Here is a 23637-nt window from a genome sequence, read left to right as displayed (position 1 = left end):
GTAAAAAATATTTGTAACACAGGTCAAAGCTCTTTAGTAATTTATTTACAATGAAATCACCAGTATGTTGTCCTTTTTGGTAAATGTTATATAGGTCAATCTAGTCATGCATGTTAATCAATAACCTAAATTCTGCCAAGTCACTTAATTGTTTTCCTGGTTAGCTCAGGCAACCCATTCCATGCTCTAATAGCGCTAGGGAAGAAAGAGCATTTGTACAAATTTGTCCTAGCATATGGAACAAGGAATTTGCCATTATCTTTGTGTCTTTCTGAGTATTTTATTAAATTTTGTTTTTGTATTTGAAGATTATGGTTCAGTGTTTTATGCATAATTGCTACTTTACTTTTAAGTCTTCTATCCTGAAGGCTTTCTAAATTTAGTGATTTTACTAAGGTGTTACTCTAGTCAAATGTCAATAATCGTTTGTTATGAATCTCACTGCTCTATTTTGTGTCTGTTCCAGTTTCTTAATGTTTTCTTGAGTTGAGGGTCCCAAACAGAGAATGCATATTCTGTTATTGTCCAAACCAAGGTTAAAAAACATTTTAATTTTATGTTCTTATTTGATTTATAGAAATTTCTCTGCTTTGTTTGATTTTTTGATAGTTTCATCAATATGAGGATTCCATGACAGTTTTTCATTTATTATAACACCTAGGTATTTTGCATTTTTAGTCTGCGCTACTGATTTACCATGAATAAGAAAAGTGGAATTAATTTGTTTAAGTTTTTTTGTTACTCTTAATAACTGACATTTTTCTGGGCGGAATGACATGCTCCTATTTGATTCCCATTTCTGTAATTCATCTAATTCTCTTTGTAAAATTTCTGTATCTTGTGTTGTTTTTATTGTTCTATATATTATGCAATCGTCTGCAAATAATCTGACTTTTGTTCCTGAACTAATGCAATTTGGTAAATCGTTTATGTAAATTAAAAATAGTAGTGGACCTAAGACTGTTCCTTGAGGTACACCTGAGTTTACTGTTATTGGTGTTGTTTTAGAGCCATTTATTATTACAGTTTGTTCTCTCCCTATCAGAAAATCTTTAATCCACTGATGCAATGGACCATCAATGCCAAAATATTTGAATTTTTTAAGCAAACTATGGTGGTGAACTTTGTCAAAAGCCTTGGAAAAATCTAGTATCACTATCATCTAAACCTTTTGAAAAATCCTCATTGTCCTATTAGTTGTGTTTCAAATTATCTATATTTCCTAAAGCCATGTTGGTATGGAGTAAGGACATTATGTTTGTCTTAGTGGTTTATGATGTTGCTTCATATTATGTGTTCTAGGATTTTACATGAGATGCTGGTAAGTAATACTGGTCCTTAGTTTCCTGGGTCAGATTTTTCTCCTTTTTTAAATAGGGGGGTGACATTAGCTTCTTTCCAGTCCCTTGGTACTCTGCCCTGGTTAAGAGATGCCTGAAAAAGTATTTTGAACACTGGTGCTAGCTCACTGCTTAGTTCTTTGAGTAATCTAGCTGGAATACCATCATGTCCAGATGCTTTATTTGGTTTGATGTTGGCTAATAGTTTTTGGATTCCCATTTCTTGTACTTCTATATCTCCTATGTTGTCTACTTGGCTCAAATTAAGTAATATGTCTTTGTCTCCTGGGGCTGAGAATGCTGATGCAAAGTATTTTTTGTGTTATAGCTAGTTATGTTTCACAGCCATCAAATGTTTCTATTTTAATCCATCTGTCATATAATGCTTATACTCACCAGCTAAACCAGGATCACCCCTGTCTCCTTTTGGTCCTTCCCTTCCTTCAATGCCTTGTGGACCAGGCAAACCAGGGCCTCCAGGCAAACCTTGATCTCCCCGATCACCCTTTGGCCCAGCTGGACCTTCGAGACCTTCTAACCCTATTGGTCCTCTTTCACCCTTTGAGCCTTTCGGTCCCATTTCACCACTTCCTCCTTTACCCTAAAGTGGGAAAAAAAAAGTAGTGAAAACTGGTGATAATTTAATAGTTTCAAAGCTGTAAATTGTTTAAGAAATGTATTTTAACAAGAAACAAAACAAAGTAGCCATTGTAAATGCTCAAGTTACAAAATGAAACCTACACCAGGTAGACCAGCGGGGCCTGGTAAACCTTTTTCTCCAGTTAAACCATCTCTTCCTCTTTCTCCTTTCATACCAACATTGCCTGGGACTCCTGAAATGCCTTCAGGGCCTCTGTCACCCTGTAAAATTTTACAACATTTTAATAGTAGACACAAATTCAAAGCGTACAACAAAAAAACTTGACCATCACACCAAATTAAAATTTTAACCATGTAAACCAATCATCTTAAACAATCAAAAGTACCTTTGGACCTGGAAGACCTTGTGGTCCTGAATAACCTTGTTTACCCTGTTAATGACACAATAAGAAAAATTACAAACAATGGACCAAATAATTTTGGACTAAAACTATCATAACCATAGATGAAATTATTCTTTTAAAGTATTTCTATACTACTTTCAATTTAACTAATTAATAAAGTCCTAGTATTTCCTAATACACAACTAACTTCTATTTCAACTTTACTAAATTCCTTTCCCAAGTTAAGTTTTGTCACTCATGCTAAATAAAATTTTTATGCAATAAATAAATAAATACATAAATAACAAAAACAAAAAAGGAAAAAAAAAATATTTCATTGTTAAAAATAAAAAAAAAAAATTAAATGTGGGAAATGTGTCTTACAATTGTACATCACACATAACTAAACATTAAAAGAACAAACAAGTTATACAATAGCTTACAAAATATACATTCATACCATAGTTTCTCTTAAACATTACATGTGAAATTTACATTTCCAACTTTCGTACCAAGCAGTGAACCAGAAAGAAATTTAATGGCAAGTGTAGGCAACCCTAGTCTCCTATTGGATTGTAAGTGAGAAGAATGTTTGAGCAAACTGATTCAATAAATGATGCCAATGCTAAAACATTTGGACAATAATGTTATGGCTACTTTATTGTGAAATAATTCCATCAGCACTGTGTATATTCTTGTATTGCCCAATACTACTCGGATGATGTATCACTTACCCTAGGTCCAGGTTCACCAGGGAGACCCTTTTCACCAAGCATACCAGGAAGTCCTTGAGCACCCTAGACAAGATTAAGCAACATTGATATTAGGTTTCAATTTTCTAATTGATACCTTGAATGTAAAAATTAGTTTGTTTTGTAATAAACATGAGCTAAAGTTCCTTTACAAAAATGTCATACGTAGTTGGTTGTTGGTTGTTATTGCTTTAGACTAAAACTTTATTTGTATACAAGAACTTTCATAATAAAGAGTAAGTAAGTGGAAAAGGAAAGTTGGTTTGAACTTTCAATTTAACAATTTTAAAAAATTATAATAAAGGAATGCTTTGAGGATCTAAAATGTTATTATCAATAAAAGCTTTTGAAAAATCAAAATCTATTCATTGAAAACTCTTAATGAGAAAAACACAAGAAAAAATATTAAAGAATTTTAATAGAACATGAAAACACTTTTACAGGGATATATTTAATGTTGTTTTTTGCTATTATTATTTTTATTATTATTATTGTATTTACCTACAAAGAAAAAGTAACAAAACATTGAGTTCAAGTTGAAATATTAAGGAAGATTGTAGAAGTCTATGTGGCTACAGGATAACATTCATTAATCAGAATCAACATTTCCTTTCAAAGTGGGCTAACAGTAATCAAATTGTGTTAACAACACAAGAATGGTAAAGATTGTTTACTAGTATCCCTTTTAAACCTTGTGATCTATAGTGCAGATCATGTAAAGGTCCTCTGTTTGTTTTGGGCATGAGTAATGAGGGTGTCATGTGGCCAGCAGAACGGCCAACAGCCTTTACTTTCCCCAACTAATGATAAGTGCCTATTAGGGTTGGGTGGACTTAGGGATGTCCTAAAAAATCCTGAAATTCAAAATCCTAGTCTTTACAAAAATTCAAACCTAAGAACCCCTCAGTTTGGAAGCTAAGCGCTTAACCACTCATTCAGCACAAAAACAAAATTCATACAAAATGACACAGTATACTTTAAGGAGCTACTTACAGTTCTACCGATTTCTCCTTTAAGACCTTGAGGCCCTTGTAGTCCTCTGGCTCCCTAGCATGAAGAAACAATACATTTAGTCATTGTATAAATATTTAACTTTAAAATGGTAGATTAACATTTCTTTCAATCTTACCACTGGTCCAGGATTTCCTTTTTGTCCAGGTGGTCCTTGTTTTCCTTCAATTTGTTGTGAAGGAGGTTCATATGATGGGCTATAGCCAGGTTGTCCAATAGAACCTTTTTCACCTTTTGGTCCTCTCTCACCTTTCATTCCGAGCTTCACTATTCCCATTTCACCTCTGTCACCCTTGTCACCTTTAGCACCATCCAAACCCTATAATTAAAAAAAAGTGACACAAGATTTTTTTAAGGATAAATTGCATAAAATTCTGTACCAAATTAACATGAGCACATTATATATATATATATATATATATATATATATATATATATATATATATATTTATATATATATTAATAAATAAATATATATAGATATAGATATATATTATATATATATATTATGATAATGAAAGCTTTCTTATCGGCAATAGATGAACTTAGTTGTTGAAAAGGCTCTGAAATCCTCTGGTGTTGATTTAGTTTAACATATGATCAAGACTTCAAACAAAGTGTTGGGATACTTGAAGTTAAGTAAAAAAATCAGGAACTAGAACACCCTCTTAAACAGAATGTTACTACTCATTAGAATGGTCTTTTCTTTTTCTTTTGCAATTGCTGTTATGTCAACAACTAAACAATGATAATGAAAAATTATTGTCTAACATTGTTGAATTTTTTTATACTTTTCACAAGGCTACTGTGCAACTGTCACAATGGCAATATGCTGACATCACTTGATGTATAGCTAATGCTGTTTTGTCATCAATCAATCTTTAAGATCAATGGTTCAATCAATGACAGTATGCATGATTTAAAGGCAGCTTGTCCAGCTTGGATAATAATATATTATTCATCCTTTGTGCTAACTTTGAACACTTATTGAGTCTTTTTATAAAAATTAGTTTTTTTTTAATTCAGAAGAACATTAAATTTCAACATAGTCAAGCCATTCCCTTTGGTGTCACCCCAAAACAGCAACAGATATTGGCTTGAAACTAGTGGATTCTAATGCCACTAAGCTAAGACATCTAATGACCTTCAAATACTAGCACTGGAGACCATCAATGCCTTCAAATCCAGTGCCATTTATGCATTTACTGATGGGTCTACATTAATAGACTCTGGAAGAGCAGGCTATGGAGCCGACATTGAGTTTCTTGGCTCTGACTCAGTTTAAATATCTTGGCCATGTGATAGTGTTTGCAGTTTTAATGCAGAGGCCATTGCAATCTGTGAAGCCTTAAAAGTCATCGAATCTGCAAGGGACATGTGAGGGGCATAGATTGTTGTGGTCACTGACTCAAAACCTGTACTACAGGCTTTGCAAAACCCTGCAGTAAGGTTCCCATATCAACACAGTCATGTCTTCAAACAATATAAACCAAAGCTATGGCAACCCGGTAATAACGCAGTGGGTACCCAGCCACTTAGATGTGACTGGCAACACCATTGCAGACTCCTTGGACAACCATCACTAACCGAGCAGGCTGTAAGTTTCCATTATGTTCTGGCAACAATCCAAAAATAGAAATGGAAAAGTCCCAAAAAGCCTGCGGAGTCTGAGAGCACACAAGGCAACCTGACGATGATTCCTCCCCATGGTGAAGGCTACCCAAGCCCAAGAAAGCTACTATTGCACAGTGCAGGACAGGCCACTGTCCCATTGTCTCATATTCATGCAATACCTCAACTCATGGTGCCCCTGATGCTGGGAAGAAGAAATGGGTATATTATATATAAGGTATCTCCAAAACAAAAAATCACATGTGATACCTTTCATAATTTTAGCATTTAGCTAAAAATCTAATTAGACAATGGTGGGAAATTTTGTGTCATTAAATGATAAGCATGATGTAATATAAGGTTAGTTAATTAAAAAATTTTAAAATCCTTACATTTCTACCAGGCAAACCAATTTCACCTTTAGGTCCTTCTGGTCCTGGAGGACCACGCTCTCCCTGAAAAGACATAAACATACCAAGATTGTACCAAACCCTTAAAGTGTAGTGTATCACTTTTCCCTAACATTAGAATAGTTAATATTTATAGTAGTTCCAATAATCAGTTATCTCAGTTAACAAAGGGTTTACTATGGCTCAACACTTTTTTTTTGTTGCTACTTTTGTTTACTAAAATAAGCCACTTTTGTTGTTATAAGGTGGCTCATTAAAACCAGTTACTTTTGTTCACATGAGGTGGCTCATTAAAACCAGCCACTTTTGTTGTTATAAGGTGGCTCATTAAAACCAGTTACTTTTGTTCACATGAGGTGGCTCATTAAAACCAGCTACTTTTGTTCACATGAGATGGCTCATTAAAACCAGCTACTTTGGTTCACATGAGGTGGCTCATTAAAACCAGCTACTTTGGTTCACATGAGGTGGCTCATTAAAACCAGCTACTTTTGTTGACACAGGGAGTTTCATTACTACCTACTAATTTTGTTGACAAAAAAAGTTTCACTTCTATCTTGTAATGTTGTTGACAAAAGATGGTTCACTTAAACACTACTTTTTTGACAAAGGGTAAAGTAAAATTATTAAAGGTTCTCTTTTTTTTTAAATATTACAATTTATAAATGAAAAGTTAGTGGCCAGAAAAAAAACAGTTTTATTAAATGAGATTGCATAAGTTTATACGCTTTCTCAGATAATCAAATTATTTTGACCCCTTTCTTTAAAAGACAACATGTAAACAAAATAAAAATGTATTCTTACTGGAGGTCCTTGAATACCATCATCTCCGGGTTCACCCTTGGAAATAAAAAAAAAATATTTTTATGAAATAATAATATATAATTTAAAACAAAAAAGAAGAATCAAAAGAAAACTCTTGCCTTTTTGTGCAAGTTTCTCTATAAACAAAATGAGAAATAAATAATACCTTTTGGCCTTTGAATCCAATACCACCTTCAGCTGGTTCACCTTTCTGGCCTTTAAATCCTGAAACTCCAGGATTTCCTGGTAAACCTTGCATACCTGGTAATCCAGCTGGACCTGGGTCACCCTGCAATAAAATGTTGCTTAGTTTGTAGTAGAAATAAAAAAGTTTATGAAGCAAAAAAAAAAAAAAAAAGAGTTTAGGTCTGAGTAGTTGTCTCTAGCAAAACATTTAATTTTATAACATATTTTTTTAAAAAGAAAAAAATTGTACAATTTAACAAATATTTGCATGAATCATAGAGAATGATTTAAGAATAAATAAATATTAATAATAAAAAAAATATGTTTTATACAGTAGATATTCTTCTTCATCTAGCCTGCTTTTTGCTGCTGAGCTGTGAGCTCTTTTCCAGAGACTGTGCCAAGGAAAAATAGTGTGCTCTTCTCTTCAGCTGTTCAGCACTGCTGTACAGGGTGTTGGTTAGGTTGGGCTGAAGTGGTAGTAGGGTCTGCCTAAGGTGGATTAGGATGGGGCATTCAAAGAGGATATGTTTTACAGTTTCATAAGGGTGGGCACAGTGTCTACAAAGGGGAAGGTGTGTGGGATTTATTTTGTTAAGATGGTAATTCAACAAAGTTGTGTGTCCTGTTTTTAACTGAAAGATTCTAGACTGCTCTTTGCGGGGGAGGAAGTTAATATTGTCCAGTTTGCTTGGCATGGTCATTTCTTTGAACAAATCAGTAGATATAAATATACTGTACAAATCACATTTTAAGATTATTAATGAAGAAAAAAAATAGTTTAGTCATTTTAAAAAGTTCAAACTAGAATCTAGATATCTACTTACTTGAGTACCATTGCAACCATCAAGTCCAGGCAAACCTCTTGGTCCAATAGGTCCAGGTAATCCCTGAGTAAAAATATTTCAATTATAAATTCTAGATAATTAGACTCTAGATACTAAGACAGTTATATTATTTTACTTAGAAACTGAAATGACCAATATTTGAAATTATTTTTTTTTTAAATTTAAAGCCTTCTAAAATTTTGTCTAGCTTTCCAGACCCAGTCTGCTCAGCTATTTTTTTCAATTCAAATATTCAGATTGACAAATTTTGAAAAGGTTAACCTGTTATAACTGTTAACATAATAAAGGCTAAAGGGTCCTAAGGTTAGATCTACTCAGTACTACAATAATTATATCTCTACTTACGACTACTATAAAATATAATAATAATCATAATGATTTGTTCAAGAATTAATAGTCATAGACAGTATTAAGACTATTATCAGTATAATAATAATAATATTATTAAATTAAGATGTCTTCTACAAATAATAAATAATTCAAATATGATTATCAAATAAGTTACTTAGGAATGACTATAAATGTCTAGATCTATATTCTAAAATGACAGGGGCTGCTAAGTAGATATATAGTACATCTATTATTTAACCTGACTAACCATGGAACTATACTAACATAGAAGTGCTAGATCTAGCAGGGATCCAGTCTAGTGCCCATTGGCATTGCCATATCATTGAGTAAACTTTAAAGAAATCAGAAGACTCGAAGTTGCGTACCACAAAGTTACAAAGTTACGTATCGTACTTTATAAACTTCAGAAAAAAAAATCTTTTCAAAGAGCTATAAAACAGACCTAGATCTATATAATATACAGGTCTGTGAAAGTACATATAAATAAATCATAAATGCAAATAAAAATAAGATCTATAGAATATTACAAATTATTGAAATTAGGTACCTACTATTTTGATAATAATTTTACTATTTTAGATATATATTTCGACGCTATATAAGATGATACTTACAGGTACACCATTGATGCCGGGAAATCCAGGACTACCCATTTTACCCTACAGGAAAAAAAAAAGAAACAGTTTAAATATACATTTGGAGGCCTATATATATATTAATGAGTTGTTGTTTTTTTTACATCAACACTTAGGAAGTCATTATAGTGCTCGGTCAATAAATATACCTTATAAAATGAATAATAACCTACACTCTATACTCTATAGGCCTATATTGATGCTAATACTCACAGTTTGAAGTTCGATCTCGACTCATAACCATCAAGAACTAAAGGCCGTTATAGTCAATGTTACATTTAAAGTTTCACTTTTGATAAAGTATTGCTTTTTGGATGGTGTATAGCTCATTTTTTTTAATAAGAGACTCACTTTTTAAAGGAAAAAAAATGGTTCTTAGATCTATGGTTCCTACAAAACAAAGAGAACATAGATGAAAGTTGGAAAGATGAGTAGGCCTACTTCAAGGGAGAAAGAAAGAGAGAGAAAGAGCAACAAAGACTGCAAATATATAACAAGCAAAATATTTTTACAATTCTTTTTAAAAAATAAAAAAATAACTCCACTTTTACCACCATATCTATCAATGCTGTAGAAGTTATTTCCCTTATTTGATATCACACAAAATAATTAATTAATTTGTTAGCCCATGGTTAGCCTCATTGATTCATGTTTTGTTACGTACAATAAATAATTGTTTAAAGATCCATCTAATCAAAGAATGGGTGTGGGAGAAATAAGGTGTTCGATTATCTAAAGGAACTAAAACGTTATCATATTGAAATAATTTCAGGGGTGACAAATTCATGCAAAGAAAAAAAAAATAGTTGCAAATATGTTTTTTTTAATTTGTGTCAAACTGTCTTCAGCCAAGACCATTCATTATAGAAGGCCTATTACCACTGAAAAGTGGCGACGAGCTATTGGTCTAAAGGGTTAAACTGCCCACAGGCTGTGACGTTGCAAGTCAGTGTTCAGGCCTTCTATAAGGATTGGTCTCGCTTTAGCTCACTTTACAATCATATGCCCGCAGAGCTTCGTTATTAAACCCAAAGTAAAAAGGGTGATGTAATGTATTTTTGAACTTTTTTTTTCTTTCTTTAACATCAAGAAACAAATCAAAGCAAGATAGCGATGGTAAGAAGCGTCTGTTTATTCCATCAGAGGGCGTGGAAAGAAAGAGCAAACACAATCTGTGACCTGAACTGCTGAAGTGAGTAAACAGGTCTATAAACATACGTATGCAAAGGAGATAAGCCCACTAAATGTGAGACCAGATGATGGCGTTAACACAAGGAAATGCATGTAGTACACTAACTAATCCCTTATAGAACAACGTCTGATGTTTTGTAGAACAACGTCTGATGTCTTGTAGGACATAGTCCGATTTCTTGTAGGACAACGTCTGATGTCTTGTAAGATAACGTCGGATGTCTTGTAGGACAACGTCTGATGTCTTGTAGGACAACGTCTGATGTCTTGTAGGACATCGTCCGATGTCTTGAAGGACAACGTCGGATGTCTTGTAGGACAATGTTTGATTTCTTGTAGGACTATGTTTGTTTTCTTGTAGAACAACGTCTAATGTCTTGTAGGACATCGTCCGATGTCTTGTAGAACAACGTCTGATGTCTTGTAGGACATCGTCCGATGTCTTGTAGGACAACGTCGGATGTCTTGTAGGACAATGTTTGATTTCTTGTAGGACAATGTTTGATTTCTTGTAGAACAACGTCTGATGTCTTGTAGAACAACGAATGATGTGTTGTAGAATGATTCCTGATACCTTATAGAGGGAGCAATGTTTGATGACTCATCGAATGATATCTTATAGAAAGACGTCTGATAACTTAGAGAATGACGTCTGGATATAAAACAACATCTGAGGCTTTATTAAAGGATGTCTGATCCCTTTACAGAGAGGCGTTTGATCCCTTGTAGAACAACGTTTCATGCCTCATTGAATGGCGTCTGATATCTATTAGAACGATGTCTGGTGTCTTATGCCTGATGCCTAGTAGAACTACACAACGGCTGATATCTTACAAAATAAAGTATGATAACTTAAAGTTGGACGTCTGATCCTTGTAGAACATTGTCTGATGCCTATAGAATGACGTCTGATACATTGTAGAATGACGTCTAATGCCTTGAAGTACAAAGCTTGTTAGTCTTGTGAAACCATGTCTGATGCCTTTAGAATGACGTTTGATGCCTTGTCGAATGACGTCTGGGACAATGCAAAACAACATTTTATGCCTTATCTAATTTCATCGGATACATTGTAGAACAACACTACGCCTGATATCTTATATAATAACGTCTGATACATTAAAGAATGACGTTTGATCTTTGTAGAACATCGTCTGATGCCTTGTAGAATGACGTCTGATGCCTTCTAGAACAATGTCTGAAGAACAACATCTGAGCTTTTGAAGAACGACGTCTGATGCCTTGCGTTACCTGTCTTGAGAAACATCTGATGCCTATAGAATCACGTATGATGTCTTGAAGAACGACGTCTGATGCCTTGCGTTACCTGTCTTGAGAAACATCTGATGCCTATAGAATCACGTATGATGTCTTGTAGAACTACGTATGATGCCTTGCAGAACAAAGGTCAGAAGAACAGAACGACGTCTGTTGCCTAATTGCACGGCGTCTGATCTCTAGTAGAACGAGGCCTGAGATTGTTTATGTTTAATTTAAGTTTGCACAGTCCCTTTATTAGGATATAGATATACCTTATTTACCGCGTTAAGCCAGCGGGTCTCACCATTGACGATAGCTTAGGCTTTGTTCCGGCTGCTTTAAATCGCTTCAAATTGCGCAATGATTATGATATGATTTCGTACAAACCTAAGAGCTTTCGAAACAACACTGAATCGATCAGAGGAGGAGCACATTTCGCTCTCCATAATGGACCTCATTCACCAATCGTAAACAAACATTTAGCCACGTGATTCTCCATCTCTTCTATACAAATTACGTAACACACACAGGCTGTCACGTGACAGTTTCTTTTCGTTGTTTTATCAATATTATCATGTGGCTAAATGTTGTTTGTTTACGATTGGTGAATGAGGTCCATTGAACCGTTCAGAACCTGTTCATTTTCAAGTATTTGTGAGTATCTGTTTATATCTGTTCACTAGAATGAATGGAAAGGATAAAAATGTATGTAATAAAAAAAAAGTAACATTAACAAAGGATATGATATTTTTTAATTAATAATTTCGATCATCGTCCAAACACCATAAGGTCTTCATTTTCTACCTTTTATTGGGATTGTTTATAAAGATATCTATACTTTCTAGTTGATTAATGGTAGATAGGTATATGTTTTCTCCTAAACTAGAATTTATCTATTTTCCGTTTCACATCCTCTATCCCCCCCCTCTCATGCCATAGTAATAATATATATATATATATATATATGTGTGTGTGTGTGTGTGTGTGCGTGTGTGTGTTTCGGATATTCCTTTAGATTTTTAAGATAATTACATCCTAACCCAAACCTCCAACTGGATGACGGGGGGATGGCTGCAGACAGGGTTCGAACCCGGAACCACTTAGACCATCGAACCACAATCCATAGTGCATACTACTCCACCAGGCCACATACGCTTTTCGGTGCTTTTGTTAAGCCTGTCGCGATAAACATGGTGCTTATAACCCATTTTAACACAAACATTAACAATGGAAATTATTGAAGACATTGACCTTGTGGAGTATACATTCACTACATAAACTAAATTTAGTTATCTGTTAACATCAAAAACTACCTTTTAATAAACGAAGCATAAAACTATACATTATGGAACTAGCAAAGTAATTATTACCATGTCTTAAAGTATCGATTACGCTAGTTTAATACAGTAACCTAACCTACAAAGGCTTATTGAAAATTTGCACATTAGAGATTAAATATCAGTGCCCTAAAAATCCATTCTTAATATAAGCATGCAGTATGCTTACACTCCGCCAGACCAAACCAACTTAAAAGAAGGATTCGTTTATCTTAAGATATTTTTAGACCATGCGGCAAAAAAAAAAATTCTTGCCTGGAAAAAAAAAACTCACCCAGTCACCGCCCTCCCATGTCTTAAATCTATGGCTGTCCGCCTTTATGCCAGCTAAGCAAGATGGCCGATAAAATGAGTAAATTGTTTGGTCTAAAGAGATAGATCTAACTGGGCCACTCTTATAATTTATTAGATCTGATTATATGCCCCCAGGCGGCGCTTGCTCGGGCTTGTATAGCTAGTTAGAACATAGCTCCTTAGCATTGATGCGGAAGGGAAATAATTTAATATAGCTCTCCAAACAACCAGTTATTGTTTTAAAATAATGTAGGCTACATAATTTATTAATTTTACATACACTGATATTGGATTTCATTTATCTAAAATTATTATTATTATTATGTTAGAAACGAACAAGTATCCATTCTCAGGCGCTGCCAGGGTCGAGTTTCGTGAAAGGGAAACAAAATTCATCGTAGTCCCTTTATCAGTTTCCACTTACGAATTTTCTAGTGATTATAATTATTATTAGTAGTATTGTAAAGGAATAGACATATTGTCACATTCAACTTTGGAGGAAGGGGTCATAATCATACCTCGCACTATACGAGCAGGGTACCCTGCTACTCCACTGTACCGCGAGACAATAAAAATATAGAAGAAACAGCGCCACTCTCAAAATAACCAGCACTGTGATATTGATGGGGCCACTGTGATATTAATGGGGCCACTGTGATATTAATGGGGCCACTGTGATATTAATGGGGCCACTGTGATATTAATGGGGCCACTGTGATATTAATGGAGCCACTGTGATATTAATGTGCTTGCGAGTTTTTGGACGCTGACTGCAGAGCTAGAGAGGAGGATCCTATCAATGGAATTAAGATGATACATAAGGATCCTCCTAGGAACAAATTTAAAGACCGCATCACTAACCAAGAGATTAGAGACAAGGTTACTACAACGATTGGATCTCACGATGACCTGCTAACTATTGTAAAAAACACAAGCAAAAACTCTATGGACATATTACAAGATCTTCGGAGCTCGCAAAGGCCTTCCTTCAGGGAACAGTACCAGGAAAAAGAAGAACAGGCAGACAGAGAAAGCGCTGGGAAGGCAATATAAAAGAATGGACGGGTCTGCCATTGCAAGAAGTTCTATCCAACTCAAAAGACAGCCTTAGCATGGAATGGAGAAAGACGGTCGACAATTCTAGTACAGTGCCACAACGGTCCAACTGACTAAGGGATATGTGAAAGTGAATATATTGGATCTACATTTCAAAATCCTGCCACCTTCCGAAAAATAGAACCAGAAATCATTACCCCATTACAAGTACAGCTAATTCTACTTTGATAGTTTGCATAAAGTCCTCTTTTGTTTTCATTCTGAAATAATATGACTAAACTTTATCTGGAGCATTTAAAAAAAAAGAATACGGTGTAACTACTAGATTTTGCCGAAATTAGGCGAGCATCATGTTAGAATCTTGAAGGAAAGAATTCTTGGAATTCGTCTAAACAGGAGCTCAGCGATAATCCGGGATCGAAATACTGAGATGAGTCTGCGGAAAGGTAAAAGGCTAATTAGTTTAGTTAGTGGTATTTGAGCATCAGGTTTTAAAAGAAATTTTCGATTCCCTTGTTGACTTGAGCGCTTAGGTTAAAGTTCTCTGCTAGATATAGAAGAAGCAGAATCTATTTTTTTTTATGTTCCGGACAAAAAAAAAATCTAAAAGTTGCTAAGCTCATATAGATCTAGCGTCATAATAAGAAATCGTAGTGCCAGCAATCCGGCCGTTAACTTTATAAATATATTAATTGTGTATTTTCTGGTAAATTTGCTGCTAAAAGAGAACAAAACGTGTTCGTTTATAAAGACTAAGATATACATTGTATTTGTATAGGCCCCCTATTACACATTACTCACAGTTCATCACACCGTTGTTTGTGGAGGGGCGAGCGATTCGTGTACACCGGAGACTATTTTGGTCTCCAAAGGACTTCAAATAATCAGATTTTTGTGTATGTGTTTTGTCTTTCTGGCGTTACCATTATTTGATGTGACGTCTAATGGCTACTATTACCTTGGGTTCCACTTCGCCATCTTGTACTTGATAGACAAGCTGTACTTTTTGTGGTCCTGAATAATTCTTGGTTTGAAACTACTGGACAGCCTTAGCCATATTGCCTTGGATCTAGTCTTGGTAGGACTCTGACCCATATTTAGGATGAGTTTTATTTTATATTGTAATGATATTCTTTATGCGGATTCGTTCGTATTTGTAGTTTTAGATCAGCCATTAAAGTCTCTGTTATATATTTCTATAGGGTTTCAGTGTTGGCGCTAAATATTTCACCGTTGAGTTGATGATACTGTGGGTGCTGGTATTATCCTGGACATTGTTGTCGGCCTTTTTTGTCAGTTTTGTTGGTCAGAAGTTAATGAAAGTCCTTGAATGCTGCTACCATGATGGATGTTCATTGACAGTTGATACAGTGTCTGCTACCGAGACAAATCTTTTGAAGGCCTACAAATTGTGGATTCGTTGAAGTTGTTGATGTCATAGCCAGTGGGCCTTGTCATTGTTGTCATGTAGCATCGTAGCCAGGTGATTAATATATGAATATTATTTAAGTAATTATTAGGAATATAGTTACGACTAATTATCTTCATATTTATTTCTGATTACTTATCATTTGTGCGAATGCACGCTGGTCTTATCTTATCTTATAAAATACAGACGTTACTTCAGAAAAGAAGATGATAACTTCATAACCGTGTCCCTAGGTCAATATAGTCATGCATGTTAATCAAAGACTTAAATTCTGCCAAGTCATTGGTTTTACTGGCTGACTCAGGCAACCCATTTCATGCTCCATTAACACTAGGGAATAAGTGGAACTGTCGTTCGGACTTTTCGATGGTCCTACGTTCATACCCTACCAGCTACCGGTGGGGGACGCATATAAAACTTTCTTCGTAGTCTTTTTATTATTTAGCTTGCAACATTGCTCTTTCAATACGGTATCATTGATATTGTTTAGTTTAGACTTTAAACTAGCTAGTTGCTACTTCACAGGTCTGTACGACGGGGTAACGAGTTATTGATCTCCACTGCCCACAAGTTGTGACGCCGCAGTACAGTGTTGAGGCCTACTATGAAGATTGGTCTCTAACCGTTTCTTGTATACTACAGTCTCTTGTATACTACAGTCTCTTGTATATTACAGTCTCTTGTATATTACAGTCTCTTGTATATTACAGTCTCTGGTATATTACAGTCTCTTGTATATTACAGTCTCTGGTATATTGCTGTTCTTTGTATATTACGTCTCTTGTACATTACAGTCTCTTGTACACTTGTACATTACAGTCACTTGTACACTACAGTCGTTCCTTACAAAAAGATTGTTACGTCTGAGGGTGAATCCAAGTATTATCCGAGTTATTTTCGTATTAATTCGAGATTCTTAAACTCCATTAAGTCAATACACATGATAGGAAGACGTATGTAAAGACATAATACACGGTCAGTAGTGTGTAGGACATAGCCCCACAATAGAACAGGCGAGGAAACTTTAGAACATCTTTGAGCAGTGTTAAAATAATACACACGTGTAGAACACGAACGATCGCTTTCGATATAAGTATAGACAGACGTGTGCGGGGAGGGAGGGAATTTAAAAGAGGTGTCCCGGGGGTGTGGGGGGGGGAGTTTAAATTAGATTTAGAGCTTGATTTAAATATTGTGCTCATGGAAGGGAGTGGGTGCAGAGCGGTGGAATGAAGTTGCGAACGCGAGTGAGCTGTGTGACCTGGGAAAGACTAAGAGGGGATGGGAATCGGGTAGGTAAAAGTATGGAGGTAAGGGGCGGAGGGGAAGAGAGGGCGCAAATGTGTGCAAGGAGTGCTCACCAGGGCTAGACGTCTGATTCTGCTGACTGCATCAAGAAATACGAAGCCTGGGTGCTCGACACAGCGGGTTATAAACAAGGCATTTCCGCCAGCCGAAATCTTGTGTTTATTTTTTAACCCGCACACGAGCTACAAAAAAAAAATAATAAAAGCGCCAAAATGAATAATACTATTACAGTCTGCTGGCCTACTGTATTTATTGACACTGACCGACAAAACCATTTTAAATAGGGTGACATAACCACCAGGCGTTTGTTGGACTTGGAAAAAAAAAGGGGGGAGGGGAGTTCCGATTTGACCATTACACCAAAACCAGAGATTTGGGTGACTGAACTTTTGATATTATGGTAGAGGCCCCGCGATAAAGAGAATCTTTGGTCAAGGTCAGCCCATCGTAATCGTGGGCCTGATATGACACTCGCACTGGGCCCCGCGCACTGCTAAAGTCGACTCTGATTCAGGCAGCCCACTCCATGCTCAGGGCATGCTCTAATGGAACACTGGAAGAAGGAGCACTTTTACGAATTTGCCCTAGCATATGAAGCGGAACATTTTTAAAGCTATCCTAAAATACCCTGCCCATTAACAAAATAATAATAATTATTATAATAAATAAATAAATAATAAAACTCACCGAAACGCGACAATTTTTTAAATAAAGTTTCGGCACCCCGTGATATGATACTAGAAGGACATCACTCCCCCCCCCCCCCACACACACACTGACTCTTGACCCCCCCCCCTTTGTTTACTGGCCAATAAACACTTTAAGTCAATTTGATTTCAAAACCAATTCGATTTATTTGATAAAATGTCATCGCTTCATACCCGTAAGATTACTAAGACAACCATAGTTATGACTCTACAACAAAAAAGATCTTGATAGATTCATTTCTTTGTTTCTATATTTAGTGTCTAATCTTCCTAAAATACAGATACACAAGAAAACAAAATTCATTCTTTTTAAATATATAATTTAAAGTTATATATATATATCAGAAAACGTTTTTATAGAACAAAGAAATATATGGCCTACTAACGCAGCACCAAATTGTACCATGTGCTTAAATTACATAATCAGAAGACTTTTTTCCAGCCAGAGAACTTCCGTTTGTGAATAATGTTGAGTTTACATAAGAGCTTTCACGATGTTTATTATTATTACTGTTTTTATTATGTAAAAAACGGACTACTATTCATTTTGCCAGGGTCGAGCTACGATGGAGAGAAACAAAATTCATTGTAGTCTCCCTTTAACAGTGTTCACTGAGAAATTTTCTGGTGATGTGGCAGATGTGACAGGCTTGTTAGTATTATTATTATTATTATTATTATAACCTACCGTATTGATAGGAGTAATCATCAAATACAAATAACAACAATAATAATAGTCAAAGCGTGAATGGGTGTGATGCATTGACATAAAATATGGTGTGATGCTAGTATATAACAGAGGTTGTGGTTCTTTATTTATGACCTATATTTATTTATTTTCTTAGAAACGTTCGACGGAATTATCAGCAGTTGTAACAAAAAAATGTATGCTGAACTTAATTAATCACATTTTTAAAGATGGTGTCAACAACAACAAATAAATCTCAGGGATTAGACGTCTAGCCAAAACAAAGGGGTTTGGGCCTATGTAAGGAAGGAAAAGGAGTGTTAATACTCTAACTTATTGTGGCCGAGGCTCCACTATTTACGCCATCTTGTTGAAGTAAAGTACATGGGAATTAACGGTCATTTGTATTGGAATCATCTTCTTTTTTGAAGTAACGTCTGTATTATATAAGATAAGATAAGATATTTAAATTATTTATTTTAATTAGTTATATTGAGCTTATGTAGGCCTATTATGCGAGTGTGTACTCGTCTACAATTAAAAAATTAAAAATTCATCTTTTCTTATTTTTAAGAATTTTAAAAAACATAATGGTTGTTCTCAGCTCATTTTATTTTCTTTCTGTTTCTTTAAAAACATAATTCTGCTTACATTGCATTTATCTATTTTCATTTTATCTTAACGAAACAATATATGTAAGCCTGACGAGGCCTGAAGAGCACACTTCAAGACAGCCACCACTTCTGTGTTCCACTACACCACTAACTCGGTACCCTGCTAGTGTTGAAAGAAGAGAGATAAGAAAGCTAACGTAATCGCTGGATGAGAACATAAAAAAAAAAGCCTGGTACAGATTTAGAAACAGGGCGGCCCCTGGAAGCACACATATTTGAATGGTAGCCCAAGGGTTATGATTCACGGCCAGTTAGCCCATCAGTTGAAATATTTTTCCATTTTTCTTTTTTTTTTTTTTTTGTAAGTAATAAAACTATGATCTTAGTTGCGTTTGTCAGGTAGACTGAGGTAGATATCAGAATGTGAGTGCTTTACAATAACGTCGTCAAAGTATGGGTAGGTTTAATAATAATAATAATAATATAAAAAGAAAGGGTCCGAATGTCTTCTCTCTGCTGAAATTCAAGCCTTTAGTTAGGTTGCCTGTATTTCTACATGAATCTGTTTTTACATGCGTGTGAAATAAAAAAACTCTCTTATACATACACACTCTCACGCATATGCACACTTACACAACAATGTGTCTTACACACACTGTGAGATAGATAGAGAGATGGACAGACACACAGATAGAGAGAAAGAGGGAGAGAGTTAGATAGATAGATAGATAGATAGATAGATAGATAGATAGATAGATAGATAGATAGATAGATAGATAGATAGATAGATAGATAGATAGATAGATAGATCTGTAGATTATCTTTTAATTTTTTTTACATCAATATTCATCAGAGTTAATATTAGAAGCATTGGGAAGATGGATAATGTTTATTAGTTAGTTAAAGCAAGCAAATTGTTTCCTTCATAGTGCCTACTATTACCGCTTTACTGTTGAGAAAGTTCAAGAACCTATTTGATAATGAAGTCTACATAGTAACATATCTACCAAGTTCATTTGGTCATTACGGGGTCAGTGGGGGAAATTTCAGACACTCTTTTCACTAGCCAGGTGGTTCTCGTCATGTCGGCTCCTGGTTTTTCCCTCTGCCAACTAAATCTTTCTCCACTATCTATGTGCATACTTTCTCTCACTCCCTCCCCCCTGATCTTTCTCTATCCCTCTCCTTTTTATTTTCCTTTTATCTTAGACTCATTTTAAATTATGTTACTCTCAAGTTCTCTCTGCCTTCTCTCTCATCTATCTATCTATCTATCTATCTATCTATCTATCTATCTATCTATCTATCTATCTATCTATCTATCTATCTATCTATCTATCTATCTATCTATCTATCTATCTATCTATCTATCTATCTATCTATCTATTTATCTATCTATCTATCTATCTATGTATCTATCTATCTATCTATCTATCTATCTATCTATCTATCTATCTATCTATCTATCTATCTATCTATCTATCTATCTATCTATCTATTTATCTATCTATCTATCTATCTATCTAGCTATCTATCTATTTCTCTATCTCACACATTTTGTTTACTTGGGAAACTTTTAAAATTTCTACTTTCTTTTCATTTAGATTTCTTTGAATTTTTTTTTTATTTCCTGGAATGGCTAGATTTATTTTTCGAATATCGTTCACCTACACAATATTTGATGTCAGCATATATTTCCATACACAAAAATGTGACATGATAGGGTCAAAAAGAGAATTTTAAAGGGAAAGAAAACATTTCTTTGCTATCAAGTTTTCTGCCCTGTAAGTTAGTGGCTGAGTTCTTGCACTCATTGTCTCCAGCTGAACATATGTTTAGGCGTACGGTCGTAGACGGGGGAGACTTTGATTCTGCGACCTCTTTACAGAACATCTGTATTCAGTTCCCTTAGGTAGTCTCGCACGCGAATGTGGTTCAGGAAGAGTAAAGGAATATTTAGGTGAAAGGGGGGGGGTTAGGTGGGTGAAAGAACGGGTAAGAAGAAACTGTGAGAAAATTGCGTCAGCAAAGGTATAAAATAAATGGGGGGGGGGGAGATGGATGGGGTAGAAAATTTATACTCAACAGGATGACTGCCTACATTTGTCATTAAAAAGTATTCAGTAAAGTTGGCAATAAATGTTTGTATCGCTTATTGAAAACTCAAGCAGCTTTTATTCCACAGACCTATATACATATTAAATACATAGTAGGCGTTAACTCTTTAACTACTGGATTGTTTGAGTGTAATACAGATCTATAGGCCTACTGTGTACACGTCACTATTTAAAGTGATTGTGAGAATGGATGAAGTTATTTATTATCGAAATAAATATGTTTGAGTCTCGGCACTTTAAAAAAAACTTTGATTATCTAATGGGGATAAAAAATTTAAGAATTTGAAGTAACGTCTGTAAGAGGTTTTAAGATAAGAAGATACGAAGAATTGCGTATTTCAAGAGAATAGTCCATTTTTATAGAGGAATTTATTTAATTGAAAAAAAAAGTTATTAGTTTATTTATATGTGTACACAGCAGCTACACGACATTGGTCTAGTTTTCTGACAATATAAAATATCTACATTAAAAAAAAATGTTGTCACAACAAGGAAAAAGAAACAAGAATGCTATTTCTAATTTTTTTTTAGCACAATATGTTCACCTTGCGCAAGCTCTCTCGTGTCGAGGTAAATTTCGCTTTTATGTCTATGTCAAAGTAAAAAAGGAAATCATGATTATAAATGTGGTAATAATGATAACATTTACTGGCGCTGGCGTTGCGATCTTTATACTACCACTCAAAACATCAAAGGCTAAAGTGTTAAAACTAATTTGAAGTTGATGAGAAGAGAATGTAAAGTAAATATCAAAACCAATTACAAATAAATGGGCAGAGGTGTTAAAAGTTCTTAATTGTTACAGCCAAGGGTAGGTAAACGCGACAAAACTTAAATAGTGAACAATTAATATCCTAAGCATTTTTGGGTTAAAGATATGTTTCACAATTAAACGATCTATGGTGATAATTGGGAGCTGCGCTAACACTAAACAGCCCACGGAAAAACTTTTCAGATGGATACTCCTTACTGTTTTAGCCTAAGTACGGTGACTTTCTGTCCAATAGGAGTTTAGTTGTGGGGTTTTTATATATATAAAAAAGGGTGAGATGTTAATATGTAAATTTATTTTACACAATGTGTGCATGATGTATTTTTAAAGAAAGAAGGATGATGTTATGTGATGTAATGTTTATATGAAGTATTTCCCTTGACTGAAGGGAAGTAGGCTAATGTAGTTCGTTCATCCTGAGGTGGTTGAACAATGTGTGTATTTGTAAATTAACATGATGCTTTGTTTATTTCCATTTATATTAGGGAATTTATAAACACAAAGATCATTTGGTTTGCACTAGATCTAGATGCTCAGGGCTTTTCGAATCTGCGACTGAGTGCAATTACCATCATGTACACTAAATAGTATGCATTTTAAATAAAAAAAATAGACGATTTTAAAGTTAATATATAAATGGTCAGTTTGAAAGATGGTAATTATAAAGTAGAATATGTATCAACGAAACATTATTAATAATTCATTGTCTTTTTAAACTATTAAAGTCTATATTATATAATATAATGATGTTTAAAACTGATATAAATAGAGTAACTGTCCCACGTATGTTAGTACAGTTTATGTTTGATGATTGAAACAAATTCTTATATTGTGATGACTGAAATAATGCTCTTTTTCAAAACCACAAACGAATTGAAGATGATGTGATATAATTTAGTGTTGAATAATCTTACTAGGCAAAGGCCACAAATATCACGCGGGCCAAAAAAAACAACAATAAATTATGACCGACAAATAGGCAATGATTTAAAAACCTTCCTGTATCTAAGAAATAAGTTAAATTCATACAGCGCCGATAGCACAAATGTGCTTCATACACGATTCATGATCACCGGCACCGGATGTTTCGACATTTCACCAAAATAAGAAACAATAGTCTTCTAACATATTAGTCTAACAAGTAGATCTAAACATTCGTGAAGAGGTCTTGTAGAGACTTAGAGCAAGGCTAGTAGACATAGAGCCATAGAGTTCTGCTATGTTGAGAACGAGGCTAGTAGACATAGAGCCATAGAGTTCTGCTATGTTGAGAACGAGGCTAGTAGACATAGAGCCATAGAGTTCTGCTATGTTGAGAACGAGGCTAGTAGACATAGAGCCATAGAGTTCTGCTATGTTGAGAACGAGGCTAGCAGACATAGAGCCATAGAGTTCCGCTATGTTGAGAACGAGGCTAGTAGACATAGAGCCATAGAGTTCTGCTATGTTGAGAACGAGGCTAGTAGACATAGAGCCATAGAGTCCTGCTATGTTGAGAACGAGGCTAGCAGACATAGAGCTATAGAGTCCTGCTATGTTGAGAACGAGGCTAGTAGATATAGAGCCATAGAGTCCTGCTATGTTGAGAACGAGGCTAGTAGACATAGAGCCATAGAGTCCTGCTACGCTTGAGATGTGATCCATGTTTCGCAATTTTATCTATAAAAAAAAATTGAGTCCTGTGCGATGCCCCCCACCCCCCACCAATCGGATGCCCCCAGGTGGCTGCCTAGTTTGCTTATGCCTAAGGCCGGCCCTGCTGTGACGCGCTGCTGTCCGGCCCCTTTAAACGTCCACTCACAGTGAATAATGAGACTGGAGAGGGTCAGTTTGATTAGGTAGATTAGAAACGACAATTTGAGGATCAAATGACAAAGACTTTAATGAGAAAGATAAACGGCACCCTCAATCCGATTAAACAAGAGAAAGATAT

General features: G+C 35.0%; 1 protein-coding gene across 1 annotated transcript in view; it reads right to left on the bottom strand.

Annotated features, from left to right (window-relative positions):
- LOC106057173 (collagen alpha-2(IV) chain-like) overlaps positions 1 to 23637 on the bottom strand; it is an 84220-nt gene that overhangs the window by 33768 nt on the left and 26815 nt on the right. Inside the window, exons 5-15 of the mRNA XM_013214264.2 lie at positions 8911 to 8955; positions 7925 to 7987; positions 7078 to 7200; positions 6912 to 6947; positions 6090 to 6152; positions 4205 to 4405; positions 4069 to 4122; positions 3058 to 3120; positions 2327 to 2371; positions 2082 to 2201; positions 1737 to 1941 (exon numbers count right to left, since the gene is read on the bottom strand). Coding sequence (XP_013069718.2) covers positions 1737 to 1941; positions 2082 to 2201; positions 2327 to 2371; positions 3058 to 3120; positions 4069 to 4122; positions 4205 to 4405; positions 6090 to 6152; positions 6912 to 6947; positions 7078 to 7200; positions 7925 to 7987; positions 8911 to 8955 — 1018 coding nt within the window. The remainder of the gene's footprint in view (positions 1 to 1736; positions 1942 to 2081; positions 2202 to 2326; positions 2372 to 3057; positions 3121 to 4068; positions 4123 to 4204; positions 4406 to 6089; positions 6153 to 6911; positions 6948 to 7077; positions 7201 to 7924; positions 7988 to 8910; positions 8956 to 23637) is intronic.

Source organism: Biomphalaria glabrata, chromosome 15 (genome assembly GCF_947242115.1).
Source record: "Biomphalaria glabrata chromosome 15, xgBioGlab47.1, whole genome shotgun sequence".
NCBI classification, from domain to species: domain Eukaryota; kingdom Metazoa; phylum Mollusca; class Gastropoda; family Planorbidae; genus Biomphalaria; species Biomphalaria glabrata.
The sequence above is the reverse complement of the archived record's forward strand: the minus strand, read 5'-3'. Positions and strand labels throughout refer to the sequence as shown.